Source organism: Hemicordylus capensis, chromosome 5, assembly GCF_027244095.1.
Source record: "Hemicordylus capensis ecotype Gifberg chromosome 5, rHemCap1.1.pri, whole genome shotgun sequence".
In the NCBI taxonomy this organism is placed as follows: domain Eukaryota; kingdom Metazoa; phylum Chordata; class Lepidosauria; order Squamata; family Cordylidae; genus Hemicordylus; species Hemicordylus capensis.
This window is the reverse complement of record NC_069661.1, coordinates 226,079,642-226,099,464: the sequence shown is the minus strand read 5'-3', so window position 1 is coordinate 226,099,464 and position 19,823 is coordinate 226,079,642. Positions and strand designations below refer to the sequence as shown.

At 41.4% G+C, this 19,823-nt stretch overlaps 2 protein-coding genes across 2 annotated transcripts in view; one reads left to right on the top strand and one right to left on the bottom strand.

The window, feature by feature from the left end:
- Positions 1-5,494, bottom strand: part of NT5DC3 (5'-nucleotidase domain containing 3) — a 72,599-nt gene extending 67,105 nt beyond the window's left edge. The window contains exon 1 of the mRNA XM_053258350.1: positions 5,037-5,494. The gene's annotated coding sequence lies outside the window, so the exon portion shown is untranslated. The remainder of the gene's footprint in view (positions 1-5,036) is intronic.
- A 407-nt stretch (positions 5,495-5,901) lies between these two features.
- Positions 5,902-19,391, top strand: HSP90B1 (heat shock protein 90 beta family member 1). The gene is made up of 18 exons (XM_053258343.1): positions 5,902-6,147; positions 7,923-8,022; positions 9,409-9,550; positions 9,632-9,748; positions 9,981-10,312; positions 11,933-12,044; positions 12,700-12,813; positions 13,195-13,311; positions 13,798-13,935; positions 14,016-14,093; positions 14,183-14,248; positions 14,894-15,163; positions 15,550-15,795; positions 15,892-16,028; positions 17,732-17,810; positions 18,043-18,198; positions 18,844-18,954; positions 19,128-19,391. The coding sequence occupies exons 1-18, from the start codon at positions 6,099-6,101 to the stop codon at positions 19,155-19,157; spliced, it is 2,394 nt and encodes a 797-aa protein (XP_053114318.1). The 5' UTR covers positions 5,902-6,098; the 3' UTR covers positions 19,158-19,391.
- The last annotated feature ends 432 nt before the right edge of the window (positions 19,392-19,823 follow it).

Below are 19,823 nucleotides of genomic sequence, written 5' to 3'. Positions count from 1 at the left end.
TAAAGCTGAACAAATGAACAGCCCTGCTGAATGAGGCCCAAGGCTCTTAGGCTTTTCTAGTCCAGCATCCTGTTTCTCCACAGTTTCTCCACCAGGTGCCTCTGGGAAAACGTGCCCTCTCTCCTGCTGTTGCTCCCCTGCAACTGGTATTCAGAGGCATCCTGCCTCTGAGCCTGGAGGTAGCCTATAGTCATCAAAACTATTCATCCACTGAAATACGCCGCAGACTAGTACTTGGCAGGGCTGCAATAAAGTACTTGGAAAGGATATTTACAGTAGATGCCGTGACGTGTCTATACCTACAAAGATTAGAGTAGTTCAGACAATGGTTTTGCCCATGACACTATGGATGCAAAAGCTGGACTTTGGAGAAGCAAGATAGAAAAGGTCTTGATGCTTTTGAACTCTGGTGCTGGAGAAGACTTTTGAGGATACCATGGACTAGCTCCCTTGAGAAGTCCATAATGCTGGGGAAAGTTGAAGGAAAGAGAAGAAGACGACAAGCAGCAAGGTGGATGGACTCGATTACGACAGCAATGAATGCACCACTGAGAGACCTTAAAGGCCAAGTTCATCCTGGAGAGAATCTATCTATGTGGTCACTAAGAGTCGACATTGACTTGATCAATTAATTAATTGATAACACTCATCAATCAATATACAGGTGAAACTCGGAAAATTAGAATATCGTGCAAAAGTCCGTTAATTTCAGTAATGCAAATTAAAAGGTGAAACTGATATATAAGACAGACACATTACATGCAAAGCGAGATAAGTCAAGCCTTAATTTGTTATAATTGTGATGATCATGGCGTACAGCTCATGAAAACCCCAAATCCACAATCCCAGAAAATTAGAATATTACATGGAACCAAGAAGACAAGGATTATAGAATAGAACAATATCGGACCTCTGAAAAGTATAAGCATGCATATGTATTCAGTACTTGGTTTGGGCCCCTTTTGCAGCAATTACTGCCTCAATGCGGCATGGCATGGATGCTATCAGCCTGTGGCACTGATGAGGTGTTATGGAAGACCAGGATGCTTCATTAGCGGCCTTCAGCTCTTCTGCATTGTTTGGTCTCATGTCTCTCATCCTTCTCTTGGCAATGCCCCATAGATTCTCTATGGGGTCAGGTCAGGCGAGTTTGCTGGCCAATCAAGCACAGTACACTGTATACTTTTTGGAGGTCCGATATTGTTCTATTCTACAATCCTTGTCTTCTTGGTTCCATGTAATATTCTAATTTTCTGGGATTGTGGATTTGGGGTTTTCATGAGCTGTACGCCATGATCATCACAATTATAACAAATTAAGGCTTGACTTATCTCGCTTTGCATGTAATGCGTCTGTCTCATATATCAGTTTCACCTTTTAATTTGCATTACTGAAATTAATGGACTTTTGCACGATATTCTAATTTTCCGAGTTTCACCTGTAAGTTTCAAAGAGGGTGGGATTTTAACAGGGGAAATGATATGTGAGAGAGGGTTAAACACCCCCACTAATCCAATTTGCCCTGATCCAGTTTTTCCCCACAGCTGCTTTTAAGTTTGTTTGTTTTTAAAGGTCAAGAGATCCAATCACAGATCCCTCATATAACGTCTGTTTTTCTACCCTCTTCCTTGCATGGTTCTCACCTCATGAACATCAACAGCATTAGAGCTCTTCTCACAATCCATGAGAAGAGCTTGTGGGCAGTCTGCGGGGAAGGAGGGTTTAATGTACCTTCCCTGCAGATGATCAGCTTGAAGTCCCTGGGCGGGCAGATAACCCGCCCAGATGAGCAGTGGCTCCTGCTGCAGCTCCCGTGGTTGAGGTGCTGGGACACACTGCTGCGCATCACCCTGCCTCCACCAGAGCCCGAATAATGCACTGCGTGAGTGCACAATGCATTACGGGGATCCCAATCCCCCACACACACACACCATGTGCCTCAGCCGCAGCTGCAAGCAACCGCAGCTGACACAGGGTTTAAAAATGATGTTAAGGGAGTGAGCGCTCCCTTAACCTCATTTAAGTGGGTGGCTCAATAGGCAAGTTTGCTGTCGTGTAACCACCACGATCAGGTGTAATCCCAGTGGTTCACACAAGCATGCAAAACCGGGCTGGGCTCCCTTAGCCCAGTTTTGCATACTCATGTGAATAGCCTCATTATCTTACTGATGCATAATACTATCTTTTAACCTACTCATTTTTTTCTCCTGCCACTGCCTACAGGGTTCTTTGCCGCCAACTTAGAAAACAAAAATCCCACCACATTCTACAATTCAAACAGCAAGTAGAGAGTCTCGAGTATATTCTAGGGTAGGTGAAATCAGGGAATATGCCTATAATATTAATTTGCAGCAATTATTCAGGAAGCTGGAAGCACTTAAGAAATTCGATACTCACTGAACTGAAAAGTGTAAATTTATAAAAGTTAATAAAGGAAAGATAATTTCCTTTATCTTCTGCAGTCAAATTTACAGCATCCATCAAAACAGAGGAAACAGGACATTATTTCATTCTGTCTATGCTAACATTTCACAAACAGAACATGACACTAATATTCTATAATCCATGAGATACTTGCAGGTGAAACTTGGTGAGAAAAACTATTTTAAGATGTTGCTAAATTCCTGTTTAGCAGGACATCAAATGACTTTACTAACCATATCAGTACTTCGTACATGACACTCCACAGGCATTTATAGAAATGGAGCATTAAAAAGCAAATAATCTAATCTATGGAAAATAAGCACTTATTTTATACTCAACTTTACACTGCAACATTCCATGACATCTAAGGGCTCGCTCAAATGTTGTAGTACAGGATCCAGTTACCTATATTTCTCATCCACCCACCCCCATTTAATCACATTAAACATTGTGAAATGAATGGTAAATTATATTTCTCACCTTTCGGCGACACCTACTAAAGCTAAATGGTGGGCATCAGGACAAAGTTCCCAGTCTGAGTAAGCTTTTAAGAAGCAGACAAATCAGACCAGAAAGGCAAGATCCATGTCTTAACATGAATACATGAATCTCTCAACCATCAGGACACTGGTATGTTCCCATAGTGACAGCAAAAGTAAAGTATGGCATTTAATTGGTGAGACACAAATCAAATGAAAGTTTTGCAATTCAGGGAAAGGGACTCAGTAAGAAGCTAACATGACAGATTTATCTGTCCGTAAAGTTCCCTCATCACCTTAAGTGGCGCAGTGGGGAAATGCTTGACTAACAAGCAGAAGATTGCCCGTTTGAATCCCCACTGGTACTATATCAGGCAGCAGCGATATAGGAAGATACTGAAAGGCATCATCTCATACCGCGTGGAAGGAGGCAATAGTAAACCTCTCCTGTATTCTACGAAAGAAAACCACAAGGCTCTGTGGGCACCAGGAGTAGAAATAGACTTGACAGCACACTTTACCTTTACTTTTAAGTTTCCCACAAATTACCTCATGGGACTGCAGGCACTTGCTACAGCTTGTCTAGAGAATGGTCAAAGAAGGGTCATTGCTATGCCTGTCCTTAGTTTTCTGAGCAGCAGAGGAGCCGGGTGGTTTTTAGTTCCTGCCACCCTTCCCATACCTCAGAGAGGTCTGAGTCATTCTTTGCTTTATGTTCTCAGCATTCTGAAATTTCAGATTAGTATGCCCGCAGAATACAAATAATTCAGTGAGAAAGCCTTGAAAATACTGACTCCGTTTGATTAATTCATGCTTGTGTAAATCAGAATTTTCAGCAGTTGCTGCTGTAATCAGCAAATACTAGGGATGTGCACGGATTGATGTGCAGCACATCCCCAGCACCTTTTAAAAAAAATGAAGAGCAGGTGCACACCTGCTCCTCCGCTACCTGCTTGCCGCCACTTCCTATATCATCAGCATTAGCCCCCAGTTATCATCACATGCTGGCAGTGCTCTCCCCAGCTGCCCTCGCATGATTGCTGACCACACAGATGGCCACCATGCAAGCGTAATCATGTGCATGCCTGAGTCACACGAGGACAGCTAGGAGGAGTGCTACCGGCACACAATGATAGTGGAGGCTAGCGCTGCCGGAAGTGGTGGCAAGCAGCAGAGGAGCAGGTACCTGCTCATCTCCCTTTTAAAGATACCGGGGAAGTGCTGTGAATCATGCTGTGAACCACGACTCAAGCACATCCCTAGAAAATACCTGGTGAAAATAACTTGGAACACAAAACACAAAGCAGGGTATGAACCTGATCCAAAAGGTAAACCAAAGCAATACAAAAGATCAGGAAAAACTGTAATATGGTCCTAGGTTCATAATAAACAACTACAAAAGAGAGGACTATAGATGGGTATTTTAATAATAAAGCTTAATAATGCTGCATAAAATGGCTTAAAACTTAATAAGAGTTGTTTTAAAAAGTCACAATACATTAAAAGTCTTCATACATATGCTGATTAGGGAATTAGTTCAAGTATCATAAAAGTCCTCAGACATATGTTGACCAGATTGGGTAGTTTTGTGATTCCAAGTGAGTTTGAGATCCTTATGAAGTCAGACACATTTTGACTTGTAGTCTTTCTCAGTGACTTTCTATGTATTGTTCTTATGAGGGCATAGCACCTCCAGACTCCTTTTGATCCAAATTAAATTTCACAATATTTCTAAGGTCCCCTTCTCATTGAACACCAATTTTTTTTCTATATGGTGTTGCATGTCCTTATTATAAAAGTTTAAAATCTAAGCCACTTATCCAAATACAGTGGCTTAAAGTTCAGGCATCTTACATAGAGTTTACAGGGCAATGAGGTGAACCACACTCAGGAGAGGATGAGTGTGTGGTTTACCTCACTACTCTGTAAACTCTAAATAAGATGTTGCTTGCATGATTATCAGCATATATCTTACAACATGCTAGTCAGTTATAGTTGGGAAGTTTTTAAATAGGAAAAGTTCCATTATGGATTTTTCAGATATGCAGTCTTGAAGAGCCCAGATGCAGTTTCATGATCTCAGCAAGAACTGGGCCAAAGCCAATATCCTGGAAAACAAACACACAAACCTACCTAGGGACTCTCAAGAACCGTCCCCCGCCCACGAGCATGGCAGGGTGCTTTTAAAACTTAGGAAAAGCTTTATAATATTTTCCATACAGCTTAGGTCTTTTTTAAGTCGTCTTGGGATGGCACAAGTTTTTAAACAAATCTGCATAGCTAAAGACACTACCGTATCTTTAAATCCCGAAACGACAACTGCCACCCTACAACCTAAGAGGGGCGGTCCACAGCAAATGACGTCGACACCGCGAACACCAATGATGAGCGAGCCCCTGGGCTGAGAGCCTATGAAGCGTTGCATGCTGGGAAAATATTTGCAATTATTTTAAAACCATTATTTCTTTTAACTGGGCTTCGCAGTGCGGCAAAGGTTTTTCTGGCCCAGCCTAGCGTTCCCGCTGATTCTCCTCTGGTCGGCAGTCTTTGCACCTCTTTGAAGTGATTGCGCACAGAAGCGGAAGTGAAGGTTGTCGTAGTAACGTTCTCATGTAATTTTATACTTACTGCTGCCCCGGAAGTGTTTGGGAGCTTTAAACTTGTAGAGTTAGCATTCTTTTAAAAAATACTCCCAGTCTCACGTTTCCTTCTTCGACTCAGCCAAACACATGTTCAGGAAACCTTAATGTCAAAAAACCATTAAATTAAAAAAAACAAACCAAAGTCTTGCTATTCCCGCCCTTGATACTGATTGGCCCATTCACCTAGCAACAGCCAATCGGACCCAGCCACGCTCTGGCGCCGAGAACCCTCACATGGAAGGCGATGATTGGTGAGTCGGAAGCCCCGCCCCACCCCTCCAAGCTCCCTACTGGCTGTACGGTTGGCGTGGTGCGCTCTGGTTGGTGCGGCCGAGAGGCCCCTTCCCCCCACCTCCCGGCTCTGGCTAGTGATAAGCCTGAGGGGGCGGGCTGCCTACTTGGCTAGCTTTAGTACCGTGTGCCATTGAGGAGGGTGCTGAGATTCCCCACGAAAGGAGGACTGTTCCTTTTCGCTGGTCCCACTGAGAAGGCGGGAAACGAGGTAGTTGGCAGGTGCTGTCCGGCCGGATCGTTCTTCTCTCAGTCTGTCACTATGAAGCCGCTGTGGGGACTCGGCCTCGTCTGCCTCCTTCTCCTGGCCGGTGAGTGAGGGGGAGGAGGGTGTTCTGGAACCTTCTGTGGGTGGTAGTTGGGGAGGCCCCCTTGCCCCGATCACACACCTACCCACCCAGCAGGCCGTGCGAGGAACTTGCCTCAGCCCAGCTCTCCGCGTTTTCTCTCTAAAAGTTCTGAGGTCCTCTTTTCTTCCCTGCTCTGGGGATTAGCGAGGTATCCCAGGACGTGGACGGAGCACCCAGGACGAAGCCCTCTTGCTTTGCTGTAGATGCCCTTTTAAGTCTGGCCAGTGCTGGGTGGGAGGTCGCCTGCCAGCCCCGTCAAGGTTGCTGCGAATCCTCCAGGATGGGCCTGGCGTCTCCAAGAGTCGGCCTCTATCTCCAGGTCCCTTTCAGAAGCGATCTTGGAGGTGTTGGTTTTTGGTGCGGTGTTTTGTTTTGTTTTTAAATCCAATGCATGTGTAGGTTAGTGGCTTGATAAGAAAAAATCAGCCTCTGGGAACAGCCTCAGTCAAAATTGGCAATCCTGAGTCCCAAGGCCTTGAGTGTCATAATTTATTTATTTTTAAGTGGCATATAAATGCCAAAATAGAGCTGAAAGTAAGTCCTCCCTGCCTTAACTTGTGCGGGCTAAGGAAGGATTTGAGGAGGATCCGGCTCCAATATGCTGAAGTCTTCTAAGTGAGCCCCACTGGCTTGGGAAAGGCTGCTTCTAAGCAGAAAGTGCTGGGCATTGCATTTTTAGTCAAATGAATCCTATGGGATTAAATGAGGCTTGCTTTCTGAACTTCATGGGCTCTTGGACAGTGAAAGTTGGGAAGATTTTGGTGAATCGAGTTGCTTGGGGATTGGGCTGTTGTAAATGAAAAGGGAATTTTTGTTGGTGGTGAAATTTATTTATTTTTATTAATTTGGTTTATGTACCCGAGGGGATATAAATGGGGGAAGAGTCTTCTGGGATAAAGGGGCAAGGGAGCTGTGCTCTGACAATGTGCTTTATATTCTTGTTTGCCTTTGTAAGAAGCCTGGAAGATAGATTGTTATAGCCATTATGAAGGTTGAGAAAAATTGGATTGTCTCATTGAAGTTGGACTCCATATGTCTCTAAGTACTGATCTGGTACTGCTTGTCAGACTATACTGGGTATAGCAGCCTTTTTGATACCTTCTTGCAGTGCACGTGTTGGTCAACCCCCCCGCCCACCAGTTCACTAGATGCTGAACAAAGGAGATGGTGTCATTCTTTCTTGGGACCATAGATTGTTCCCTGCATGTGCTGTAATCTCTTTAGCATTACTCTATCATCTGGGAGAGTACAGTACTTTCTAGCAGCACATGGTTTGCCCCATTCACGCAGTGTCTCCCTGTGTAATGGGTGTGGCTTGAAAGTTACTTTCATCAGCTTTGCATTCATGTAAGCTGTTATTGCACCCCTGCTCACCATGCTGAGCTCAATATTTCCCAGAGTTGCCCTTTAGGTGGTCCTGCTGTCAACACTGGGCTCCTCACCCTGACTGTAGTAGTTTCAGTTTGCATGTATAACAAGAGTGTTCAGGAGTTCCTACTTCTGAAAATTTCCATATCTCCATTTTATTTATTTGTTGTTTCTCTGTGTAAACTGCCCTGAGCCATTTTTGGAAGGGTGGCATAGAAATCGAATGAATGAATAAATAATAATAATTAATAAACAAATATCAGAAAGTTCCTCTAATCTATTTTGCCTACATGTATGTGTATGGGAGTTGGCAGCAATGTTTTGAGTGACTGGCTTAGTACTAACCTAGTCGAGTTATTATTTTGCAGCCTCGGCCCGGGCAGATGAGCTTGATGTGGATGGCACTGTGGAAGATGACTTGGGTAAAAGCAGGGAAGGATCACGAACAGATGATGAAGTTGTTCAGAGGTTTGTCTTGAAACTCTTTATAAAACTAAATTTTAAAGTGAACCACTCAGACACACACCTCCCATATCACCTTAAATTGTGCCTCTAATGAAAGTAACTAGTAGGGATACATATTATTTCAAAATAACTGAATGCATTGGGTTACATAACAACATATTTGTTACTTGTGATGAGACTGTCATGTTAGTGACATCATTGTACTGGCTTCTGACAGTTTTCAGGGGGCTGGGAAAAACCTTATCTGAATAGTAGTTTGAGACATGTACAAGAAAGTAACTCTTACAAATTGTTCAAGGTCACAATTGAATTGGGAGCATTGGTGCTTTGTTAAACAGGCTATTGTTAAGTCTTGGACTAAAGCATATTTACTTTCCAAAGGAGGGCTGGCTTTTAAAGAAGTTAATACTTATTTGACACTGAGTAACTTGAGGTGATAGCTGCAAGCATAAAATTACGAGAAACAAAGATTTCCCTTGTGCAGCTGTGTCAGGGTTTTTTCAACTTGGAGATAGTATGGAGGGAAAAGATCTTTGGAATTCTTGCTCTATAAAATGAACTGGATAGTGACTAAAATAAGAACGAATAATATGAAGAAAAAGAGAACCCTGTTGTGTATGCCCACTGTAATACAGAGCAAAGCCATAGAGAAGGTTCCCTGTTGCATGTCAGCTTCTCTCAGTGCTGGGTAAATGTGAGGCAATACAACTTCCTCACATTTAAACTGGTCCACATTGGTCTAGTCTTGCTCTAGCAGTAAGGTGTTAGTAAGGAGGGAGGATTCCCTCTCATGAACAAGCCTTTACTGCTGATGGGAAAGAAGATAACGTTTTCTATGGCTTCTTTCCCTCAGAGGGCTGTTCATACAGACTTAAATAGTTTCAGTTAAAATATATATGTAGGCTGACTAGACCTGATTTGATGCTGGTGTCATTGGACAGTTTTCCATTGGATTTGGTGTGATGAAGAGAATTGTATGATTCAGTTGAGCCTAATGCACCCTTTATTGGATCAGCTGGGGATAGAGGCCTTTACTGGCAGCAGTTCAGTGGACTCACTGTCCTTGAACTTCAAAATGCTGCTGCCTTTTTAGGCAGCAGATTTTTTTAAAAAAAAATTAAATAAATTACTAGAAAAATCTGAGAGGAAACATGTCTGCACCTGATAGTCAAAATTATGAAATGTCCCTCCTGTTGAAGTCCAGCATTACCCACACAGAGCAAGGAGAGGTGCACATGGGGCACCTTTGAACTTTGGGAGTAGCAGTTCATTGCCTCTTCAGACTTTGATTTGAAGAAGGACCATTTCTAACTGCTTGCAGAATGTACATTTTGTTTGCTACTAAAATATATTAAATCTTAATGTGTATTCTGGTGTTGCTTCCCACAGGGAAGAGGAGTCTATCCAATTGGATGGTTTAAATGCATCCCAAATAAAGCAAATCAGAGAGAAATCAGAAAAGTATGCATTCCAAGCTGAAGTAAACAGAATGATGAAGCTGATTATCAATTCTCTCTACAAAAATAAAGAGGTAAGCATTGGTCATTGAAAGACAGTAGTGTTGTGAATATTTTTGTGCATGTACCTTACACTTTTAAAATTCTCATTCCAGATTTTCCTGAGGGAATTGATTTCAAACGCATCTGATGCCTTAGATAAAATACGTCTGATCTCACTGACTGATGACAATGCTCTTTCTGGCAATGAAGAGCTCACAATAAAAATCAAGGTAAGATGCTGCTCTGGTTTATTCTGCTCCAGTCACAAGCTTCTCTTAGAAGTGACAACTACTTTCTTACATTGGTACCAGTACTCACTGAAGTTATATAGAGGATAAGATTGAAAGGGGATGCTGTCTTACATGGGAGTTGTCCATAAAGCCATGTTAAGCTGGTCAGTGTGTGTTAATGAACTTTCAAGCAGTAATGCTGAATATTGATGTTAACTGTCTTATTTTGCAGTGTGATAAAGAGAAGAATATGCTTCATGTTACAGACACGGGCATTGGTATGACCAAAGAAGAACTAATAAAAAATCTGGGCACTATTGCCAAGTCTGGTACAAGTGAATTTCTAAGTAAGATCACTGAGATGCAGGAAGAGAACCAGTCTACTTCTGAGTTGATTGGTCAGTTTGGTGTTGGTTTCTACTCGGCCTTCCTTGTCGCAGACAGGGTTATTGTCACATCTAAGCACAATAATGGTACTCAGCACATCTGGGAGTCTGACTCAAATGAGTTCTCTGTTATTAGTGATCCTCGAGGAGACACCTTGGGACGAGGTACTACTATCACGTGAGTATTGGAAGTTCTCTTAAAGCCACTACCTTACTCATAAATGAAAGCAGGTGCAGATGTTTGACTTCAGCTGGATACTGTCCATAATCTTGGGTCTATCCACAGTTTCTTAAAGTTAACTTTTATACCACAAGCTTCAAATGGCCTGGCCTGGAGTTCAGTGCTTAAAGACATCTCTGCTGGTGTGAGCACAGGGTCTGGGTCTGCTGCTTATTGTTCTTGTGCCCAGCTGGGTACTTTTGGCAGCAGTGTTAAACTCTTGGTTGCACTGTGCAATCGAAGGTGCCTGGTTTGTTGCCAGAACCTGAGGGGTATACTCGTGGGTCAAATGGGCCATAACCCGAAATTTGGCTTAAAATAAGCCAAATCTGGCAACACGCTTAGTTTGGTCCATGGCTGGAATAGATGTATCATCCATGACAGCAGGCAGAAGCCTGGGGTTTGGGGTAGCTGCCCAGCTCCTGTAATCAATATTGCAGATACAGCTACAAATTTTTAAGATGGAAGATTGATAGATGTGAACACTTTGGTGTTGTGGTGTTATCTAATATGAACTTAATTGGGAAGACATGCAGCTGAATAATGAAGTAACTTTGAAATCAGATTTTCTTACATTCCATCTAAACTAGGATTAAAATTGAATATTTTAATACAGAATAGATGTGGCAGTTCTTGCTATTCTAATTCAGTGTTATGTTAAGCAATAACTACCCAAAATCCCCTCTGGCATGTGACTTTAATATCTGCACCTTCAGGACGATCAAGTGATTAAAAGCCAGCTTTCTGCACACATTCATATATTGTATGAGCTGTTGCAACAGTAACTAGTTGCTCACAAACTAGGTGTACTTCTGAGGAACCTCCTCAAAAGCTACAACTACAATCCTTAGACGGGAGGGAGGCTTCAAGAGAAGGAATTCCATTGTGATGAAGAGATCAGAGACTTGGAATAAGCTGACTTTCAGTGGCAGTGGGGTGTCTAAATGCATAACACAATGCTCTTAAAATGTTTTAACAGCAGCAAACTGGTGATAATTTGCCATAGATTACAATCTCCTAAGAAGCTGCTACTTCTCACAGCATGCAATAAGCATTTTCTGCTTTCACAGCAATTTCTTAATAAAAGATGGTAAAGATGTGCCATCGAGTCGGTGTTGACTCCTGATGACCACAGAGCCCTGTGGTTTTCTTTGGTAGAATACAGGAGGGGTTTACCATTGCCTCCTCCCATGCAGTATGAGATGATGCCTTTCAGCATCTTCCTATATTGCTACTGCCCGATAGAGGGCTTTCCCATAGTCTGGGAAACATGACCAGCAGGGATTTGAACCAGCAACCTCTGGCTCCCTAGGCAAATTATTTACCCACTGTGCCATTAGGATAGTACTGTTCTCAAAATCGCAGAGCTGTTTCTCTGAAATCTCTGTGTTAGGCTGTTAAAAAGATAACATCTGCATCTTATGTGCAACATAACGTAAGCACCATGGTTTTTGTTGGTAGTCCAGTCTGGATAACTTTGTTCAAAACACTGTTTAATGAATTTAAACTAAAATATGTCAGATATTAAATTGCTGGTTTGAACGAATGCAATACTGAATGGCTTGCCCTTTTCCTCAGCCTTGTCCTGAAGGAAGAAGCATCGGATTATCTTGAGTTGGATACAGTTAAAAATTTGGTCAAGAAATACTCGCAATTCATAAACTTCCCTATATATGTATGGAGCAGTAAGGTAAGAATCACTAGTCTTGATAATGTTCAACTGTTACACACATTGCACAGGTTACTTGGCAGAAACAAGCCACTGGTGCTCTTAACAAGAGGCTGCTGAAGCCAAAGAACAAACTACCAATGCAAGTTTGATCTGGAAAAACAGGGCTGTGCTTGAGCAAATGAGTCTGCTACAAAAGGCCACTCGCAGAATTCTTCTCACATCAGTTGACAAGTACACAAATAAGATTTGAACCACGCTGGAGTATATCAAGCTTAAAGTTGAAGAAGTCAAGTCCCCCCAGGGACTCTTCTTGGGACTGGTTGTACAGCACTGCCTTGAAGGCATCTGCTAACATCTAGCAGTTTAGGATCCCCTTTTTGACATCCTGGAGATGTTAAGATGCAAAGTACTGTTAATTAAGCCAGACTGGCTGCTACATAATTGGAAATGAAGGTTTATCAGGAACACACTTGACTTCCATGCAGTAGCAAAGGATATGAATTGGCATGTGGTGGATACTTGAAGAGTGTCTATAACCATGTTTGTCAACATTCAACAAATAAAACCAGTATTCTTTTGAGTGTTCATATTGGATTTCATGGGGTTGCTTGTTGAGAGGATATTTTAGTTTCTTTTGACAGAATATGCAAGCTCTGCTTAAATGTTTCTACAGACTGAAACTGTAGAAGAACCAATTGAGGAGGAGGAAGGAAAAGAGAAAGAGGACGCAGATGATGAAGCTGCAGTGGAAGAGGAAGAAGAGGAGAAAAAACCAAAGACTAAGCAGGTGAGGGTTTTCATATTAAGAGTGGTTTGACCTTCAACAAGCTTTCAGCTAGACCCAGTCAAATCAGTCATGTGCATAGTGACAAGTATTTAATCCATGCTTTTCAACTATAATTGTACTTATCTGCCACTATGTTCCTGTTTCTTATTACAAGCTTCCTAAGTGCACACTTGTGTACAATGCTAAAATTCCTAAATCATTGCCACTACAGAAAAGAGAGTGACTAGATTTATAAGATACATAATAAGCTGTGAGTACCAAGTAGCTTACTAACATAAAGACTTGATGTTTTTTGATAGTTGCAGAAAATGTTTCCATGGCTTGAAAATGCAGCTTGAATGTGTAAAGAGCTTATTTAATTAAGACGAAAATATTTTACAGGTTGAGAAAACTGTCTGGGATTGGGAGCTTATGAATGACATCAAACCAATCTGGCAGAGACCCACTAAAGAAGTAGAAGAAGATGAATATAAAGCTTTCTACAAATCATTTTCTAAGGTGTGCTTGCCTCTTGCATTTAGGGACTGGAAAACAAAGGCTATTTTATTAACCTTAAGTGGATGTTAGTCAGAGCCCATAATAGGGTTAGGACCAGAAAGAATGCTCATCTGCTTCCTGACAACCATAACACGTGGTGGGCTGACTTTCTTCATGATAGTGGTCAGCATGCTGTAGGATCTCCATTTACTCTGAGGCACATGTCAAAGAAACTCAGTTCTGGCAGAAGTGAGAAGTACCAACTCATTTATTGAAGTCCCTATTTCACTTCTGTAAAAGCTATGTATCTGTTTAGCTGCTGGGTAAGAAATAGGGTAGATGATGGCAGATGGCTGGTGGGCAGCCATGCTCTTGGTGACCACCTTTACAGTTGCATCCAACTCCACTTCTCTAATGGTGGCTTAAAAGCATGTGTCTGAATGATAGCAAAATAGCACTTCTAAAGACTAGTTGTGAAGAAAACTGACACGTTCCATCTTTACACAGGAGTCTGATGATCCTATGTCTTACATTCACTTTACTGCTGAAGGAGAGGTGACATTCAAGTCAATTTTGTTTATTCCTACCACTGCTCCACGTGGCTTGTTTGATGAATATGGATCCAAAAAGAGTGACTTCATAAAGGTAAAAGAAAAAAGTAAACTTCTACAACCTGAACAAACAATTGCAATCAGTAGCTTATAACAGTGTTGGTTTATTTGCAGCTTTATGTCCGGAGGGTGTTCATCACTGATGACTTCCATGACATGATGCCAAAATACCTTAACTTTGTCAAGGGTGTTGTAAGTATCTTCAGGAACAGTATATAGTAACACTTTTCAATTCCAGACTTGTGTCAAACTTCTTGTTAAATCTTCCTTTCTAACTACAGGTAGACTCTGATGACCTTCCTCTAAATGTATCTCGTGAAACCCTCCAGCAGCACAAACTGCTAAAGGTATGTTTTACTGCATGGGCTTAACTTAACTTGAGAAAGCCATAGTTTTAATGCGTTAGAGTAGGGGTTGTAGAACAGAAGAGAAAATAGGCTGGGCCGTGAACAATCTTTCCTTGTGGTTTCAGGCAGCACCAAATATTGGGCTTCCATGATCTGAAACAGGACTGTACAACTTCAGCTTCCATCATCCCCATCAAAGTGGCCAGTAGTCAGGGATGATGGGAGTTGTTGTTCAACTTCTACAGGAGGGATGAAATTATACAGCCCTGATCTGAAGGGTAAATCTGTGATCAACACCCTTACTTACATGCCTTGCAACAAAGACCCAGAGAAACCTCGGCTGTTATGGAATGAGGGGCAGTTTACTTCTTCTAACTTACTCATTTCTCACAATTGTCCAGCTACCAACTTGTTTGCCTTTTTAGCAATATAGGATGAAAGGAGAACAGTAGCAATTTATCCTTGTTGCTGGGCAAAACAGTATTAAGGAATCGTACAGCTTGTACAATAAGTGTGTTTATAGGAATGTTCAATCATTCTCTAAGTCCCAGTATATTTTGGCTCTTACTGTTGTCAACATCCCATGCTCTGAAAATTGTCAAATTCAAGCATGCTGATAAATATCCTCTCTTATCCATCATTTAGGTGATTAGAAAGAAACTTGTCCGCAAAACACTTGACATGATTAAAAAAATTGCTGAAGAAAAATACAATGAGACATTCTGGAAAGAATTTGGCACAAACATAAAACTTGGAGTAATTGAGGATCATTCAAATCGTACACGTCTAGCTAAACTGCTTCGTTTCCAGTCTTCTCAACATGAGAGCAACCTTACTAGTCTAGACCAATATGTGGAAAGAATGAAGGAGAAACAGGACAAAATCTATTTCATGGCAGGATCAAGCAGAAAGGAGGTAAAAATAAAATGGCAACTTGAGCAGAAAGCTTGTGTGTGTGTGTGTGTGTTTAGTTTGTCATGAGCCCTTTTGGGAACAGGGAGCCACCCTGGTGTTTTTTTAATTCACTGTAGAGTTGATAGGAGTTGTTGCTGCTGCTACTACTACTACTACATTTATATCCCGCTCTGCCTCCAAGGAGCCCAGAGAGGTGTACTACATACTTAAGTTTGTGTTTTCTTGCTGTGTTATGACCTTTTGTAAGCTGCTTTTTGAGGCATCTGCATCTGAAATATAGGTTAAAGATGTTTGAGTAGTGCTCATGTGGTTGGTGGTAGTAAAATATCTACGGTGTTGAAAATCAGACAAAATGGTCTCAAATGCATGCTTGAACTGACTTTTAGGCTGAATCTTCACCATTTGTGGAACGACTTCTGAAGAAAGGCTATGAAGTAATCTATCTGACTGAACCTGTAGATGAATATTGCATTCAGGCTCTCCCAGAGTTTGATAACAAGAGGTTCCAGAATGTAGCTAAGGAAGGAGTGAAGTTTGATGAAAGTGAGAAATCAAAGGAAGTTCGTGAAGCTTTAGAAAAAGAATATGAGCCCCTTCTAAATTGGATGAAAGATAAAGCTCTAAAAGATAAGGTATGTGCACACTGAGGAATCTGGTGTTCTTCCCATGGTGTTCGTGCGATCTCTCTCTGTGAGCTTGCAACAATTGCAATGTTTCTTTCTGTCTAGATTGAAAAGGCAGTGTTGTCTCAGCGACTAACCCAATCCCCATGTGCTCTTGTGGCTAGTCAGTATGGATGGTCTGGCAATATGGAAAGAATCATGAAGGCTCAGGCTTACCAGACTGGCAAGGACATTTCAACAAAGTAAGGCTTCCGTTCATCATTTATAAGTCTACTCTGGATGCTGAGCAGTATCCAGGCCTCGAGTGGAGCAGTGCTCTATGAGCAGAAGCACCTTCTAGTCACAGAAAGCACCATCAATGGGACTCTGCTCCACTGCAGAGGAAGCTGCCTTGTTCAAAGTCAAACATTGGTCCATCTGGCTCAGTATGATTGGCAGCAGCTCTCCAGTGTTTCAGACAGGAGTCTTTCTGAACGCCACCTGGAGATGCCAGGATTGAACCTGGCACCTTCTGCATGCAAAGCAGAAGCTCTTCCCTAAAGTAGCTGAAGATCTGGATGCCATTCATTGTGTCTAGGATATATATTAAGTAGCTAATCTCTTATCAGCTGCAGTGGCACAGTGGGGAAGCAGCTTGCCTAGAGAGCAAGAGGCTGTTAGTTAAAATCCCCACCAGTGTGCTTCCCAGACTGTGCTTAGTAAATATATATTTGTAGTCACCCATATTGGGCAACAGCAATATAGGAAGGTGCTGGAGGTGGATGCTCACTTCAGTGACAATGGCAAAAGCATTGTCTCATGCTGTGCGGGAGGAAGGCAATGGCAAACCACTCCTGTATTCTCCAGAGAAAACCACATGGCTCTGTAATCACCAGGAGTCAACACCGACTCGATGGCACAATCTTACCTTTCTTAATCTCTCTTTATATAGCTGTTCTAGAGAGTGCTCCCTGTCTAGGCAGTCTTACCAGATGAAGCATTAACTTAGTCGGGCATTTTCCTTGTTACAGTAAGGCCTTATAGTCTGGGACAACACATTGTAGAACTATCTTTCCTTAGATTGAGCCCACATATTCATTAGAATAGAGAGTGGGCACATAATTTTAAATGCAGTTGTCAATTAATATGAGAAATTGGTTCATACCAGGAAACTAGAATAGGGTGTCAAATGAACTAATAAATGTGAAACTTGCTTGAGTTCATTCATGCAGATCTGCAGTTCCCAAGTATATAAAAATGAGGGCATAAGTCACAGTTGCTAATTAGTGATGACTTATTAGCTGTTCAAAACTGCAAACTGTTACTGGCAAGTTGATAGTCCTTATGATCTTGAATCCTTGACTTTGAAGTCAATTCTTCAACATGGGCAATACTTTAATTGCATCAGTTGTCTCCATCTCCTCCACTTAAGGATTTCTGAACAAAATAGTACAAGTGCAACCTATTGGGGCAGTTGTGCCTTATAATTTTGATAACTAAAGGGCTAACTAATTACCTAAAACCTGCATTAGACACATCAGGTTAACTAAGGTGCTTTGGACTACAAAGGTACATGCCACTTCAGTAAAATATGCCAAAGCATTGGCTTAAATTTGGTATTGCAGTACTAGTTAGTATACATAACTGCTTCTTTGCAAATATTACTGGAATGAGCTCACCCTAGTTGTATTGGGCACTTTGAGTTCAAAAATGTAACAGTTTCGTTTTAATTGGTTAAACTCAAGTAGCTCAGGATTCCAAGACACCCACCCTGCCTCAGACTCCTAGAAAACCTACATCTCTAGATGTAGGCACTGTTCATTTCAACTCTGAATTGTACCACAAGATTTCTTAAGCAAATCTTAACTGAATCAGGTTTTTTAAAGTTTGCAAGTCCAACCTCAAAATAGTGTAGTGTAACAATGGAATGTATTTACTTGCCCTTATAAGTATTTTTCTCTTGTAGTTACTATGCAAGCCAAAAAAAGACACTTGAAATCAACCCTAGACATCCTCTAATAAAAGACATGCTCAGGCGTGTTCAGGTAAGGAAATTCTCACACTGGTTCCACTGTTATGGAACTGAATAATGCCCAGAGAACAACTTGTTATGGGGTGACGAACAAAGTTGTTCATGCTCACACTTCTCTACTGAAACACTAAATCTTGGGGTAAATCTTGCTATAACTTACTGGACTTGCTCATATCAGTCAAGTGGGAATCTGGGATCTCAATAGCATGTCCATTTTTAAGTCTGAGTCCTCTCATTTAACACAGGAAAATGAAGATGATCAAACAGTTGCAGATCTTGCTGTAGTTTTATTTGAGACTGCTACCCTAAGATCAGGGTATCTGTTACCAGATACAAAGGAATATGGAGAGAGGATAGAAAGAATGCTTCGACTGAGTCTGAACATCGACCCAGAGGAGAAGGTTAGTCAAAACATTGAGTGGGTGTGGAGCTGCAGAACTAGCATTTACACACATGGCTTGATCAGCATTTCATTGTAAAAACCACTGATACTCTTACCAGAATCTTCTGTTGGAAAGGTCAAAGTTCCAAGACTATGGAATGTCTGAATCTGGAAGCTCATTGTCAGAATGTCAGGCCTCTGAGGAACTTGAACAAGTTAAACAGCAGAGTTGATAAATAGTTACCCAAACCAGACAATTGCCCAGCCTCGCTCATTTTTACTCTATTTCTGATTCTTATTTTCTAAAGAACCATCTGTAGTGGTATGATTTTGGTTGCAATGATCTAAAACCAGTTATGTTTACATCAAACTTAACTAATGGGGCTGGAAAAATCCCAGGTGCCTGTGGCTCTTCTCCTAGAAATTCAAAGCTAGGGTACAAGAATGTTGTTGTTTTTAAATGCTACCAGCTCGCAGAACTATTGAAAGGAGGCTGAACACTGCTCCTTCAGTCTTTAACCATTCCCCAAAGTTGGACTAAAACAATATGCTCAATATTGATGAAAGGTTTCAATTAACATCTAAGAATTGTGATGTTTTGCTTCTGAGCTTGTTTGCCCAATTGGTTTCAAGGCTTTGTTCTAAATAAAATTGTTTCTCAAAGGTGGAAGAGGAGCCGGAAGAACCAGAAGAGACTGCAGAAGAGGTAGAACAAGAGGAGGAGGAAGTAGAAGCTGATGAAGATGGTGAAGAAGACAGTGAAACAGAGAAAAAAGTAAGTCATTTCATTCTTCATCACCCTCCCCTATACTCTGAATAGCTTCCATCAGTGATCCAACAGAGGAGAAACCTTGTCATTTCTGGAGAGAGTACTGCCCAGCATTGTCATGTATTCATTGACTACTAGCATCCTGAAACACATCAGTTAATCTTTTCTGTCTCTTGCAGGAACCCACAGAAGTAAAAGATGAATTGTAAAATGCACTCTCACAACCAGTGTCCTGTGTCTGGGATGAAGCAGGAATGTGAACTAAATCTGTTTTGGTTTTTTTTTTTCACTGTAAAATGTTGGGGGGAGGTATAGGGTTATGGACAGAAAAGGATTTTTTAGTTGCATTTTTTAAACATTCCTCACAATGTAAATTTGTACTATTTAACTGACTACTTGGTGTAAAATCTTGTCATGTGTACAAAATTAAAATGTTCACACCATTTTGAAGTATTGAAATTGTTATTACTTGACTACAGATAGTAAGCAAGATCTAAATATAATCTTTATGTTTAGAAGGCCAACTACAGAAAGGGAGTCTGCTAGTTAACTGTGGCTGTAGCAGAAGCAGTTATGGAAGAAGTTATTTACTTAACTGTAAATAAGCTTTTAAAGCTATTTACTTTAGCCAGCTTGATAACTCATTCTAAACATGTTTACTCAGAAGTCCTCCTGAGCTTACTGAGTAACACTCCAGTAATCTTGGGATTTTAGAGCCCAAGACACTTAGTTCCTAGCTTGGATAGAGCCTGTGGGCCCCTCTTGAAGAGAAGAAATGCTGTCAAACAGAAGACTAAAGTAGTGGCATATTCACTTATGGCAGAAATATATCTTTTCAGTAGCTATGCTAAGAATAGTGAGTTATTGTTCAAAGC

Coding starts and splice junctions, on each gene's coding strand:
- HSP90B1 (XM_053258343.1), top strand. CDS start 6,099: ATGAAGCCGCTGTGGGGACTCGGCCTCGTCTGCCTCCTTCTCCTGGCC. Junction 9,749..9,980: donor AGCTCACAATAAAAATCAAG/GTAAGATGCTGC, acceptor CTTATTTTGCAG/TGTGATAAAGAGAAGAATAT. Junction 12,045..12,699: donor TATATGTATGGAGCAGTAAG/GTAAGAATCACT, acceptor ATGTTTCTACAG/ACTGAAACTGTAGAAGAACC.